Consider the following 14,209-nt stretch of genomic DNA (forward strand, 5'->3'; position numbering starts at 1 on the left):
CTTTTCCCAGTATGGCTAGCACCTGATCTGCAACTTGCCATTTCAAGATCTGCCTAGAATGCTAAGATTTAGTCAAAGTCAGGCTTGTGCTCATGTTTTCCTTACATCAAGTCCAATTCTCACCCTTTTACCACGCTATCCTCTCATGGTCACTAAGATTTGGGAAAATTACTATGGCAGAAGTATGAGGATGACTTGAGGTAGGAAGACAGATCATTTGAGAGGCTCTAAGATGGAAGCAATAGGGATAGGAAGGAAAAGAAAATAAGAAACATTAGGAGGGGAAGAATCAGAGGACTCTGAGTCTAGAATGGAAGGGTGAAGTAACTATTTATATACAATTTGAGGAAGATCACTTATTCAGCTCACATGGCTCTGGTCTATGTTACAAAGTGGAATAAAAAATGGATTAAAAGCTCAAATTGGATGAAAGAAAGTAACTCTTGCCAGATGTTTCCTGCTATTTTCTCTCCCCATGGTTATCAATATTACTCAGGTTGTATGCATATGACAGGGAGAATGGGGAGCTCCTCATTCTGCAGTTATTCTGACAGGTATTTATTCTAAGGATAGGCACAATTTTCAGAAGAAAAGCAAACTGAAAAAATGCTCAAAACCAGTTAAGTAATAAAAATGAGTATTAAGGGGGCTGGGTGGCTTAGTGGTTTGAGAGCCAGGCCTAGAAATGGGAGTTCCTAAATTCAAATGTGGTCTCAGATACTTCCTAGCCAAGTGACCCTGGGCAAGTCACTTAACCCCCATTACCTAGCCCTTATCACTCTTCTGCCTTAGAACCAATACACAGTATTAATTCTAAGACAGAAGGTATGGGTTTAAAACAAAATTAGTGTCAAAACAACTCCAAGGTTTCATCCCACCATATCAAATTGGCAAAGAGGATTATAAATAGAAATAGCCAGTGATTAAGGGGAAGCTAGGTGGCTCAGTGGATTGATAACCAGACCTAGAGAAGGGGTGTCCTGGGTTCAAATTTGACCTCAGACAATTCCTATTTATGGACCTTCAGTTTAACCTCAATTGCCTAGCCTTTATAGCTCTTCTGCCTTAGAACCAATGCATAGTATTGATTCTAGGACAGAAAATAAGGGTCTAAGAAAGAAATGATAAAGGGCAGTCAGTGTGGAAAGACAAGCATACTAAGGCACTATGTCAGTATAGCTATGATCAAACTGCTCTGTAAAAACAATTGAGAATTATAAAAAGAAACACCATTAAGCATTTTGTTTGACCCAGCAAGCCTATTAATAGGCATATAGTGGTCACTGGTGGTCAAGTTTCTAAATACAAAGAAATATTCATAGTAAGCTTTCTAGGGTTGCAAAAATTACCTGTACAAAAACACAGCAAAAATGGGTGCTCAACAATTGGGGAATGGCTAAATAATCTTCTATTGAATATAATGGAATATGTTGTTGTTTAGTCATGTCTGATGCTTCATGACCCCATCTGGGGTTTTCTTGGCAAACATACTGGAGTGGTTTGTTATTTCCTTCTCCAGATCATTTTATAGATAAGGAAACTGAGGCAAACAGGTTAAATGATTTGTCCAGGGTCACACAGATAGAAATATCAGAGACAGAATTTGAATTTAGGAAGATGATGATTTTTAAGCAACTTTACTGCTAATCTTATTGCACTCTAAAGAGTAAAAATTGGAGAAATTCAAAGAAACATGGGAAGACATGTATGTAGCAGAGTGAAGGAGAATAATTTGTATAACTACAAACATAAATAATGCTGAAAGGCAGTTAAATGCTAATGAATGGCATTAATCCCAATCCTGCAGAATTTCATAACAACACTTACCTACTCCTCTCTTTAGGAGTACTTGATTGGAATGCAGTTTTATTTTCAGATATGATTATTATCTGTTTTGCTTAAATGTCCTGCTTTGTTACCAGTGTGGCACCCCTCCTTCAGGGCTAGTTCCACTTCCCATCACATTGGCAGACTGGGTCTCCAAAAGAGTGACTAATTCCTTTCAAGGTCTGGGGGAAACCCTGAGATCATGGGCATCTACAGTGGCACTGTGTTCCCCATTAATTACTGGCCAGATTCAATTAACTTTCTGAAAGGGTTTAACAGAAAATACTGTTGGAGTTGGATGGATGCAGATCTATCTTTTAAATGAGTATATTTATGCTTTTATTTTGGGGTTTTGGTTTTGTAGGAGTGTGCTCTTACAACAATGAGCAACATGGAAGTGCTTTTGCATGATAATATCTGTATGGCCCAGAAGTAAAAAGAGAAACTATTCTCCCCAACTCTAATTCTGAGTAACAAAGAGGGATAACTCATGATCCTGGTTACTTCAAGTCCTTTTTTTTTATTCGAAGATATATAAAAGTTCCTTTTAGGTATGGATCTTCTGTACTCTAAGGGTTGATCCCTTTGTAGATGGCCTGTATCTCTCTCTCCCCTTAGGGATCATGACCACCAAAGTTTCTGTTCATCACTGTGCTTAAGTGTGGTCTTCAGTGTGCCTCTCGAAGAATCTCCCAATGCAGATACTGCCATCAATCATGCTGCTCCAAGGACATTGCTCCTAATAAACCTTGCATCTTTCAAGCTTTTGAAGGTCACATGACTGTCACCTGGTCAATGGGCTCCCCCAAGTGCAATTCATTCTCAGGAGTCCTACCCAGTAGACTCAACATTTCAAACGACTGCCTCCAGACTAGCTTATTATTTTTATACATAGCCCCACAGAGTATGGAAGACCAAATTATTTTTTATTTTTATTTTTATTTAAACCCTTATCTTCTGTCTTAGAATCAAACTGTGTATTGGTTCCAAAGCAGAAGAGCAGTAAGGACTAGGCAATGGGGGGTTATGTGACTTGCCCAAGGATACACAGCTAGGAAGTGTCTGAGGCCAGATTAGAACCTAGGACCACTCATCTCTAGGCCTAGATCTCAATTCATTGAGCTACCCAGCTGCCCCCAAACCAAATTATTTTCAAACTGGAACAAAGATGGATCCTATATGGCCTTATCTCCTATTATCTAATGACTCAAAGCATTAAAATTCTTTTTAATTGGTTAAAGACTTAAGTGGCCTGTAACTTACTTTTTTTTTTTTTTAAACCTTTGACTTATGTGTATTGGCTCCTAGGTGGAAGAGTGGTAAGGGTGGGCAATGGGGGTCAAGTGACTTGCCCAGGGTCACACAGCTGAGAAGTGTCTGAGGCCAGATTTGAACCCAGGACCTCCCTTCTCTAGGCCTGGTTCTCAATCCACTGAGCTACCCAGCTACCCCCTGTAACTTACTTTTGACTGATTTGGTCAATCAAAATATCTAGACCTTCTGTGACTAATTAATTGGAGTGGAATTTGATTCTTTTCCTTATATAAGTAAAGCTTCATGGAGAAGGGGAGTGGAATTTAAAAAGAAATTACTGTAATGAAAAGGCAATAATAATTTTTTTAAAGGAAAACGGAACCTTTCTGAAATATTTTCTCAAGGGCCAAAAATTCCTGGTTTTGCCCATTCTCCAGTAAGCCAGGATATATACATTGATTACAAGTTACCCTCAACCAGTGATCTCTAAGTTGTCTACAGAAATTTTAACATTACACATTCACCAATTTAATTAAGTTTATTTGTGAAATTAACTCCAAAACATTATATTTCATGAGGTATAGTATTTGAGGTACAGTCATAACAATTCCCTCATATTTGATATTTTGTTCACAGACTCAAGTTAATCCTGTTTCACAGTTAAATCAAATCAAGCTTTAATATATCTCAGCTCTCAAAGCAGATTATGATTTATTTACTGACTAATTAATTTGAAAAATATTGAGGAAAAACATATGAATAGAGAAAATACCAAGTAGACTGTATATAATTTTTATAACCACATAAAATCTATATATAAAAACCCATTAAAGTCAAAGAGAACCATACAAAATGTAAGAAACAGTAGAAGTAAAAAGAACCAATTCCCTTCAGAAAGAAAATCTGAATCGTTTCTATACAAAAAATTGCTTCAAGTTTTGCATTTCTTTTGCTCTTACTTCACTAATAGGGTACCCATTGGCCTGTGATATGTTATGAGCTCCTACACTACTTAGACAACCTTTATTTAAACCTAAAGGAAAATAGTTATTTATGGACCAAAATTCTGTTTAAATGATTATGATTTCACAGTCCATTAGTAAAAGTCATTGGAGACTGGTCAACTGAGAAAGAAGGCACTCTTTACCTCTCTATCAGGTATTCAACTAAAGCTAAAAAAGGGGGATGAGGAAAGTGCTGAAATAAAATAGGTCTGCTCATATTGACATGCCTTTCATTTGAGTCCCTAAATCTACCTCAGAAAAGAATTCATTTCATATCATGTTTATACATTTTTTTTATCAACAGCAAAAATAGCTTTAGGAAAACTACAGTCTTAAACCCTAAGGGCTTTAGTTAAAATGGCTAATTTGATAGAGTTGATTATCAATTCTTAGAATGTCCCTGAGTCATATTTCTGTTTCCCTTTCCTCCAAATTCTCCTTTAAGAACACCTAAAAGTAATAGTGTGCCAACACAATAATTAGGAAATGGCTCAATATATTGTAGTACATAAACATAGTAGAATATTATTACTATACCACCAAAAAAAAAAAAGAATTCAGGGAAACCTAGAAGATTTCTGAATGAAGGTAGCAGAACCAGCAAAATAATATGCATAATGACACCAATGCCAATCTAAGCTTAGCCCCAGAAAGGAGTTGAGAAAATGTACCTATCTCCCTTCATAGAAGAGGCTGAAGACTATAGATGAGAAATGTTGCATATACTGTTAGACCCAATATATTGGTTGCTGGACAATTATTTATCTTTTTTAATAAGGGAATGTTAATAAGCGAAGGGGTTAAATGGGAGAAATAGTTGGAAATGAAGGTAATTTTTTTCATAATAAAAAAAACTGAGGATAATCCCCTCTATAGGTAAAAGTCTTCTGAATTATCAATACTTACATAAGTGCTAAATTCCACCAACTTCAGCAAAAGTGGTACTAAAGGTAGAATAGTAAATGAGTTTATTTCCCATTTGTTATGTAAACTAAATATTAAGGGACTAAGGGAAAAAAAACTTATTAACAGACAGACCAAAATTTGCACAAATAAAATAAATACACACATTTTATGTTGCCATTGTGGTGTACATGCTTTTACAGACTGTGATCATTTGCTCTACCCAATGAATAAAATTCTTTGTTGGGCATCAGATCAATAAAATGAGCAATACGGTTAGACATACAAAAGAAAGCAGAAATGGAAGCTATATCCCAGGCATCTTCTCGGTCAAAACCATGCAACTCCAGCTTTTTAAAATGTTCTTCTGTTATGTCATCAGCCCGACTAACAGCAAGGGCAAATTCTAGCATAGCTAACTCTCGAGGTGATAACTCAGCCTTTTTCCAATTAATGCTGACCTGTAGAAAAACAAAAGAAAAACAATTGAGGTACTGCCATAATTATAAGCCCATTATGAATTTGACATTAAGAATGAAATAGAGGGCAACTAGGTGGCTCAGTAGATTGAGAGTCTAGCGATAGGAGGTCCTGGGTTCAAATCTGACCTCAGATAGTTCCTAGCTGTGTGACCCTAGGCAAGTCATTTAACACCTATTGCCTAGCCCTTTACCACTCTTCTGCCTTGGAACCAATACACAGTATTGATTCTAAGACAGAAGATTAAGAGTTTGAGAAGAAAGAGGAGAGGAGAGGAGAGGACTGGATTATATCAAAAAGCCAGTGCATCCCTCTTTCTCACATCTTCATTTTATTTTTTAGATATCATCCCATCATAGTAGACTCACTCCTGTCTTCTATGCATAGTCCATCTAACAGTCTTAATAATAATAAAATTCTTTGGAGTTATAAGTATCATCTTTCCATGGAGGAATGTAAACAGTTTAACATTACTAAATCTCCTATGAGTTCACTTTCTTATTTACTTTTTTTATGCTTCTCTTGAGTTTCATATTTGAAAGTAAAATTTTTTATTCAGCTCTCGCCTTTTCATCAGGAATTCCTGAAAGTCCTCTACTTCATTAAACATCCATTTTCCCCCCTGAAGGATTATATTCAGTTTTGCTAGGTAAATGATTCCTGGATCCAATCCCAGCTCATTTGCCCTCTGGAATATGATATTCCAACCACTCCAGTTCTTTAATGTAAAAGCTGCTAAATCTTGTTATCTTGACTGTGGCTCCATGATATATGAATTATTTCTTGCTGTTTGTAATATTTTCTCCTTGACTTGAGAGCTCTAGAATTTGGCAATAATATTCCCAGGAGTTTTCATTGGAGACCTCTTTTAAGAGGTGATAAGTGGATTCTTTCCACATCTTTTTTAACTTGTAGTTCTAGGCTATCAGGGAAGTTTTCTTTGAAAATTCCTTAAAATATGTTATTTAGGCTTTTTTTAATCATGGCTTTCAGGTGGTCCAATATTCCTTAAATTATCTCTTCTCCATCTATTTTCGAAGTCAGTTGTTTTTCCCAATAAAAAATTTTACATTTTCTTCTATTTTTTAATTTGTTTTATTTTGGTTTATTGTATCTTGATGTCTCATGGAATGAATAGCTTCCACTTGCTCAATTCTAATTTTAAAGGAATTATTTTCTTCAGTGATCTTTTGTACTTCCTTTTCTATTTGGCCAGTTGTACTTTTTTTTTTTAAACCCTTACCTTTTGTCTTAGAATTAATTCTGTGTATTGGTTCCAAGGCAGAAGAGTGGTAAAGGCTAGGCAGTGGGGGTTAAGTGACTTGCCCAGGATCACACAGCTAGGAAGCTAGAGGCTAGATTCGAACCTAGGACCTCCCATCTATGTCTGGCTATCATTCCACTGAGGCACCCTGCTGCCCTGACCAGTTCTACTTTTAAAGGCGTTCTTGTGCCTCTTTTACCATTGGCTTGTTCTATTTTCTATGTTCTTTTCCTCAGTATTTTTTCTGCTTCCTTTACCAAGATATTGACTTTTCCCCTTTTTTTTAAACACTTACCTTCAGTCTCAGAATCTATACTAAGTATCTCTTCCAAGGCAGAAAAGCAATATGGAATAGGGAATCAGGATTATTAAGTAATTTGCCCAGGGTCACACAACTAGGAAGTCTTGAGGTCAGATTTGAACCTAGGACTTCCTTTCTCCAGGCCTCGCATTCTATCCACTGAGCACCTAGCTGCCCCATTAACTCTTTTTCAAAATGTTCTTGCATTACTCTAATTTTTTTCCTATTTTTCCTCTACCTCTTATATTTGATTTTTGAAATCCTTTTTTAGCTCTTCTAGGAATTCCTTATGGGCCTGCGAACAATTCACATTTTTCTTTGAGGCTTTGGATATAGTTGTTTTGACTTTGTTGTCTCCTTCTGAGCTTGGGTTTTGATCTTTCTCGTCACCACAGTAACCTATTATCAGGTTCCTTTTTTGTTTGCTCATTTTTCTAGCCTATTTCTTGACTTTTAGATTTATTTTAAAGTTGTGCTCTGTGTCTGGGTTGGAGGGGACACTGTCTCAAGCTTCAAGTTTTCCATGCTGCTGTTTTCAGAACTATTTAGGGGAAGGGAGGGGGGAGGTGAGAGGTGTGGGCACTGTTCTCCAGGCCTGTGCTCTGCTCTGTACATGATCACGAGCACTCTTCTCCTCTCTGGAACTGTGTGTGGCCATGGTCGTCCCTGTTCCCTGGTGGCTAAACTTTCTAGTGTTCTAGTGCTCTTCTTGCCCTGGAACAGCAGCCCAGAACCAAGTGTGGGCAACACTAGGGAATCCTGTACCAGTGCCAGCAGAATGAACTCTGTCATTTCCATCAGACCAGTTGTCTGATCCCATTACCATCTGTGAGCTGAGAATTCTAGCATCAGCTGCTGCTGACTGCATCACTGCCCAAGAACTGCTGCTGGCTTGTCAGGATGAGGCCTGCACCTGACTGCACTTTCACTCTCACCCCAGTGAGGCAGAACTTTCTGGGCGACCTCCTAAGTTGTCTTGGGATGGAAAACTGTTTCACTTCTAGCCCTTTAGTTGATTTTGCTGCTCCAAAATTCAATTTGAGATGTTATTTTAAAGTTGTTTGGAGGAGAATTTGGGAGGGCTCAGGTAAGTCCCTCCCTTTTTTCTTGTCATTTTGGCTCAATCTCTCTCACACACTTCAAATAATCTAAGCAAATAATTTTTAGCTTATTTTTAAAAAATAATTCAAAATGCATAATTTTATAATGAATTATGAATATATAATAAAAATAATGTAACATACACGGATAAAATCTTTTCTCATTTTCATGAAAGGCAGAATAAATAGTAAGTTAGCCTCAGAGCCAGGAAGACCCAGGTTCAGGTCTCACATCCTATACATATTGGCACATACAGGGACCCTAGACAAGTTTCTTAACCTCTTTTTGTTTTTTTAGACAACTTTCTAAAAGTTGCAGAGAAACTTGCATTGATAGAGAATGTTTACCCATCTACAAGCTCCCAATGTCAATGGAATCAAAGTTCCAATCCCTAATCCTATAATTTTCATATTATAACAAAATAACCATGAAAGATTTTATTAAAGTGATAAGTGGGCTTGAGATGTTTTTGATACAAAATTTCTCAAATCGTGGTGTCATTCATAATATTGCCACAAATTCTTTAGAGGATTACAATATAGATACATTAACAATATATTGCCTTTACAATAGCTATAATAAAAAGAAATAATCCTGTTTTACAGAAAACTGTTATGAAAAGTAAGAAAATTCTGAATCATTTTGTTCATTAACCACATAACATTTTTTCCACCTATTGTCAAAAAATTCAAATATTTTTCCAATGCACTCTTAAACGACGAGTCTACTAAATTTTTTGTTTAGATATGACAAAACAAAATATATTTATCCATGGCAATCAGGTTCTTTATGTAAAAATATTATTAAAAGTGTCTTTTGTTGTTCAGTTGTTTCAGTCTTGTCCAAGTCTTCTTGACCCTATTTGAGTTTTTTGGGTTTTTTTGGCAAAGATATTAGAGTAGTTTGCCATTTCCTTCTCCAGGTCATTTTACAAATGAGGAACTAAAGCAAACAGGGTTAAGTGACTTGCCCAGGGTCACACAGCTAGTGCATATTTAAGGCCAAATTTGAACTCCAGAAGATGAGTCTTCCTGATTCCAAGTCCAGTGCTTTATCCACTGCACCAACCTAGCTGCCTTAAAAGTATCTAGGTCTTTAAAATAAAGAGAATTGCTTCTGTTGGCTGGTCAAGTCTTTAATAAACTGGTTTTTACATCTATTTCATTTATAGGGGAGTTGGTTTTTAATTTGAGAAACAGCAAAAATATGATTTTTTAACAATCTATTGTTCTTTTTTCATAAATCCAAAGATTTATTATGTTTCAGTCTGCAAGATATAGTTTGCCCATTTTTTAACATGTTGTCTCTCATTTTTTAAAGTATTTTAGTTCAATGGTATAAAACTCAAATAGAAACAAGGGCCACTAAATCATAGATAACAATCCTTGCTGGCCACATGTTAACTTAGAAAACATCATAATGTTATTTATGCTCTATTGTACTTTTATTGATTTCATTAAATATTTCCCAACATTTTAATCTGGTTCTACAACATTCCTAAAATGTGCCTAGAGTGTTTGACACTGTGGTTTAGTTGTTAAGTTTAAAAATTTTTAGATTCTTTAGTATATTTTTAAAAACAAAAATAATCTCCTTTATTATTAAGTATTCAATAAATGTTTGCCTTAAACAGTTGTTCAAATTTCCTATGTACCTATAAAATGTAATGTGTCCCTATGGTTTCACAATAATGTAGAACTACTCTGTGTTCTGCCCCATGTTGTCATATAATTGTATACAGTACCTTTCTCTTAATGGACCATTTTCCATAAAGCTGATTACTCTTCAGACTAAAAAAAACCTGTAGCTCCTCATGTATATTTCTCAATACAGATGATTGAGAAGCATGCAATGTATCCAAATTGTACATGTCACCACATTGCTAGTTGGGAGACAAATTGTAACTTTAACAGTATAAAATCCAATGTGCCTTTCCCGCATTATATCATTTTTGTTAAAAATCTGTTCATTTATGTTGAAATTTTATTTTGCTGCATGTATGGACATCAATAGATTTGCTAAGTAACAGATTTTCCTTAACATCAATTTCAACCAAGGATTGTATATACATAAATCAAAATCTTTAACTATACTTGTTACTTCATCAATGAAAAATAGTTTCCCAATTAATTTGTCCCAAGTTATTCCGAGCCTCATTTCAAACACATCAAAGATGTAGGTGGCATCAAATTAGGCTTTTTATAGATAGCAATTCTGTAAGATGCAACTAGTCCTTTTGATGTCAAAGACATTTTTAAAAATTGTTTTTGTTTATTAAAAGCATCTCATTTTATTGGGAAAAATGTCCATCTTTTCACTGTATTCTGCCCTTTTACAAGTTCTTTCAACTTGCTAGGTTTCATTCTGTTGACAGCTTAATCATGTGTCATGTGTAAAAAGCCAATTCAACAGTCTTTCTTCATTGTTAATATGAGTACTTTATGAATTCCAATTATAAATAGAATAAGTAGCATTTTCTGACCTTGGGCTTTTTACTTGATATTTCTATATTTCTGATACTTAAGTGGTGTCTTTTACCTATGAATGTACTAGTTTCACCTATTCCAGTTGGCCTCTTCAAAATGATTATGCAATTATTCATCATGAAGGGAGATTTCACTTTTTAAAAATTATAAGACACTAAAAAATTTAAGACATTTATATTTACTTAATGAACATTTCAAATGATTATAATTTTCTCAAGTTATTTAAATTTTTTTAAGTTACACTTTTTTGAGAAACCAGGATATTGTACTTTCCAAAATGAATGACATTGGGAAATACAACAGATTTCTTTTATTTTTTAACTTCCATACAAAACTGGTTTAATTTCAAGTTTATGCACATTAGTCCATCCTAGAAAGTTCACAAGTATGACAAAGACCTAAAAAACACTTGTGGAAAGAAGATTATTGCCCCCTCAAAAAAAAAGAAAAAAAAAAAAAACAGTAAAAGGGGCAGCCCAGCAGTGGGAGGGACAACTATTCACATGGCAGCATGTGTTAATCCCGAGAAGGAATCAACTCCTCTTATGAAAAAAAATGTAATTCACCCTGTCCTAGTTAAGACTCTGGCCAAGGTTTGAAAACATTCAAAAAACACTAACCTAGAAGACAGAAGAACCAACAGTGGGCCATGTGAATGTAAACTTGATTTATCAAAGATTGCATAAATATAAATTTAGGGATAGTATTAAGCTAACAAAAAATTGGCTAACCAAGACTAGCTCAAACTACGTGCACAATTGAAATATTCACATCAAAGCATATGATCATCTATTCTAGTCCAACACTTATTTTACAGATAAAGAAACCGAGACCCAAGACGGTTAAATGTTTGTCAGTCACATGGTTACCATCAATTAATTGCTTTGGAAAACTAATAGTTAATAGAAATGCCAAGCTTAATAGAGCATTGTATAGCTATATAGCATGAACTACCAATGGCAAAAATAAGTTAAAATGTAGCCATACAACAAAAATTAAAGCACAAAACTTTACCAAAAGAATCAAAAACTATTTACAAGTTTATAAACAGCAACTATTCTACCTTTTCTCCCATTAGTAATTCCTTTAAACAAGGTTTTGAGGTCAAATAGCACTCATTCATAAAACAGACTTCAAAAGAAAAGTCTCCCCCCCTCCCCCCCGTTTAAATACTAACCTGATCAGCCAGAACAGCATTTTTGGAATATATTCTGTGCAGAGCACTATGAGCAATAACACAGTAGGGACACCTATTACTAACACTTGTAGCAACGATGATGAGTTCTTTATCAGCCTTGCTGAGGTGACCTATTTAAAAAACACACACACACAAGAAAATATTTGTATATAAATCCCTGGAAAACAGAAATAAATGCACAACACTTAAAGCCATTTAAAAAAGAATGAAGTTTTAAAATGAGACTGTCACCACTGAGGTTATGTGTCCTCATTTTACAGTGAATTGACCATGAAGCCAAAGACATGTGGGAAACCAAGCAGTTTTGCAGCACTGAATTTCATCAATAAAAACAACCTATAGGAATCTTCAAGTCAAATAAATCAAAAACCTTTTTCCCTCCTTTGGGGCAGCTATTTCTAATCTAAGTAATTCTATAAATTATGCTAGGCAGCTTATGTTACCTCCTCACCACTACTTTAGCAGGAATGTCATTTTTCCTCACTTTCTATTATCATTTCCTGGTATCTAAAATGTTGGCTTCACTCCTTTCCACCTGTTCAGATTTCCACCTATCCTGCAAAGCCCCATGTCCTCTGGAATGCCCTCCCTCCTTCCTGAATATGTCAGCTGGAAGCTTCAAGAAAGCAATTCTTATAGGAAAGGATAGAGGGAAGGAATAAAAGCATAAAAGATAAAGGAGAGAACTGCAGAGGAGGGAGGAGGAATAGAACAACTATCAAAGAAATTTGATGGTGAAGACACAGGATAATAGAAAGAGAGAATGGTTCATTTTTTTTTTTTAAGCAAAGATTTTTTTTCCAAGATGAGGAAGACATTTTTATGTTTTAAGGCACAGGAAGGAGTCAATAAAGAGGGAGATATTGAAGCTTCAAGACCAAGAAGAAAGTGAAATGAGTGAAGAACAAGATCTGACTCGAACTTCCTCTGGAAATCATAAAGCTATGAGAACAATGCCCTAACCTCAGCTTAGTAGCTTTAGACTACACTTGTAATGAACTAGAAAATACAACTTATACTTAGTTCCTTTTTTTTTTTAACCCATACTTTCTGTCTTAGAATCACATTGTACTGGTTCCAAGGCAGAAGGGTGGTAAGGGTTGAGGCAATAGGGGTCACATAGTTAGGAAGTATCTGAGGTCACATTTGAACCTAGGATCTCCCATTTCTGGGAATGATTCTCAATTCACTAAGCCACCTAGCTGCCCCCACACATGGTTCCTTTTAACCAAATTGCAAACTGTAGCCATCCAGTATATCCTTTTTAAAATTGGGATCCATGAAATATGTTTTGCATGACTTAATCTGTATAATCAATATCATATTGCTTTTCTTCTTCAAAAGATGAAAAGGGGCAGGAAGGACAGAGAGATTTTAGACCTTAAAATTTTTAAAAAATGAATGTTAAAAAATTTTAACATGTTTTAGAAATATTTAACAAAATAATTAAAAATATATTTTAAAACACAAAATAGGATACATGTCTTTTACTTTACCTGTTTCTTTGTTGATAATGGCATTGTAGTAAGCAAAAAATGCTCTGAATTCCCCTGGTCGATGGGCTAACACCTTAAAGATATTTGGTAAAAATCCAGTCTGTGTTTTCAAAAAGAGAAAATCAATATCAAAGATTAATGTTTTCTTAGCAAGCACCCAAGGGGGTTAGAGTATACATCAGAAGTTGGCATTCTTTTCTGGCATCTTGATCTCATCCCCACTCATCTTCTCCAAAAGACTGCCCCTCATTATCTGTTGCCTAATTTTCAATCTCACTCTATGTACTGATTCCGTCCTTGCCACCTACAAACACATAGCTCCATCCTTGAAAAAGATTTCCTAGATCCTACCATCTCTGCTAGCTATCACCTACTGTCTCTTCCTCCTCACCCTGTCAGTTAAACTCCTTGAAAAAGCCATCCATACTCAACTCACTTCCTCTCCTCTTCTCTCCTCTAAACCTTCTTAGTTCCACTCCAGGCTCCTCTCTAGACTTTCTTTGCTGTGCCACAGAAGTCTCACCACCCTAGAAATCTGCCTTGCCTCTGGCCTTCTGAAACTGGAAGCATCCTACCCCAGCAGCTCTTTCTATGATTGATTGGTTCCTCTCAGAACCTTCATTTTAAAGAAAACTTCCAGATCAACCATGACCTGGGAACTTGGAGACTTTTCTCCAACCTCCACTACTAACTCTCATGACTTTTTCTTTTCTTTTCTTTCCCCCCCTAAAACCCTTACCCTCTGTCTTAGTATCAATGCTAAGGCAGAAAAGCAGCAAGGGCTAGAGAATGAGGGCTAAATGACTTGCACAGCTAAGAAGTGTCTGAGGCCAGATTTGAACCCAGGACTTCCCAACTCCAGACCTGGTGCTCTATCCACTATGCTACCTAGTTG

The 14,209-nt window shown here is 35.8% G+C and overlaps 1 protein-coding gene across 1 annotated transcript in view; it reads right to left on the minus strand.

Moving 5' to 3' along the window:
- Positions 1-3,604: 3,604 nt before the first annotated feature.
- The window catches only part of LOC123234900, a 45,031-nt gene continuing 34,426 nt past the window's right edge, over positions 3,605-14,209 (minus strand). The window contains exons 3-5 of the mRNA XM_044660911.1: positions 13,315-13,414; positions 11,798-11,928; positions 3,605-5,449 (exon numbers count right to left, since the gene is read on the minus strand). Coding sequence (XP_044516846.1) covers positions 5,186-5,449; positions 11,798-11,928; positions 13,315-13,414 — 495 coding nt within the window. The 3' untranslated portion in view covers positions 3,605-5,185. The remainder of the gene's footprint in view (positions 5,450-11,797; positions 11,929-13,314; positions 13,415-14,209) is intronic.

This window comes from Gracilinanus agilis, chromosome 1, assembly GCF_016433145.1.
Source record: "Gracilinanus agilis isolate LMUSP501 chromosome 1, AgileGrace, whole genome shotgun sequence".
Taxonomy (NCBI): Eukaryota; Metazoa; Chordata; class Mammalia; order Didelphimorphia; family Didelphidae; genus Gracilinanus; species Gracilinanus agilis.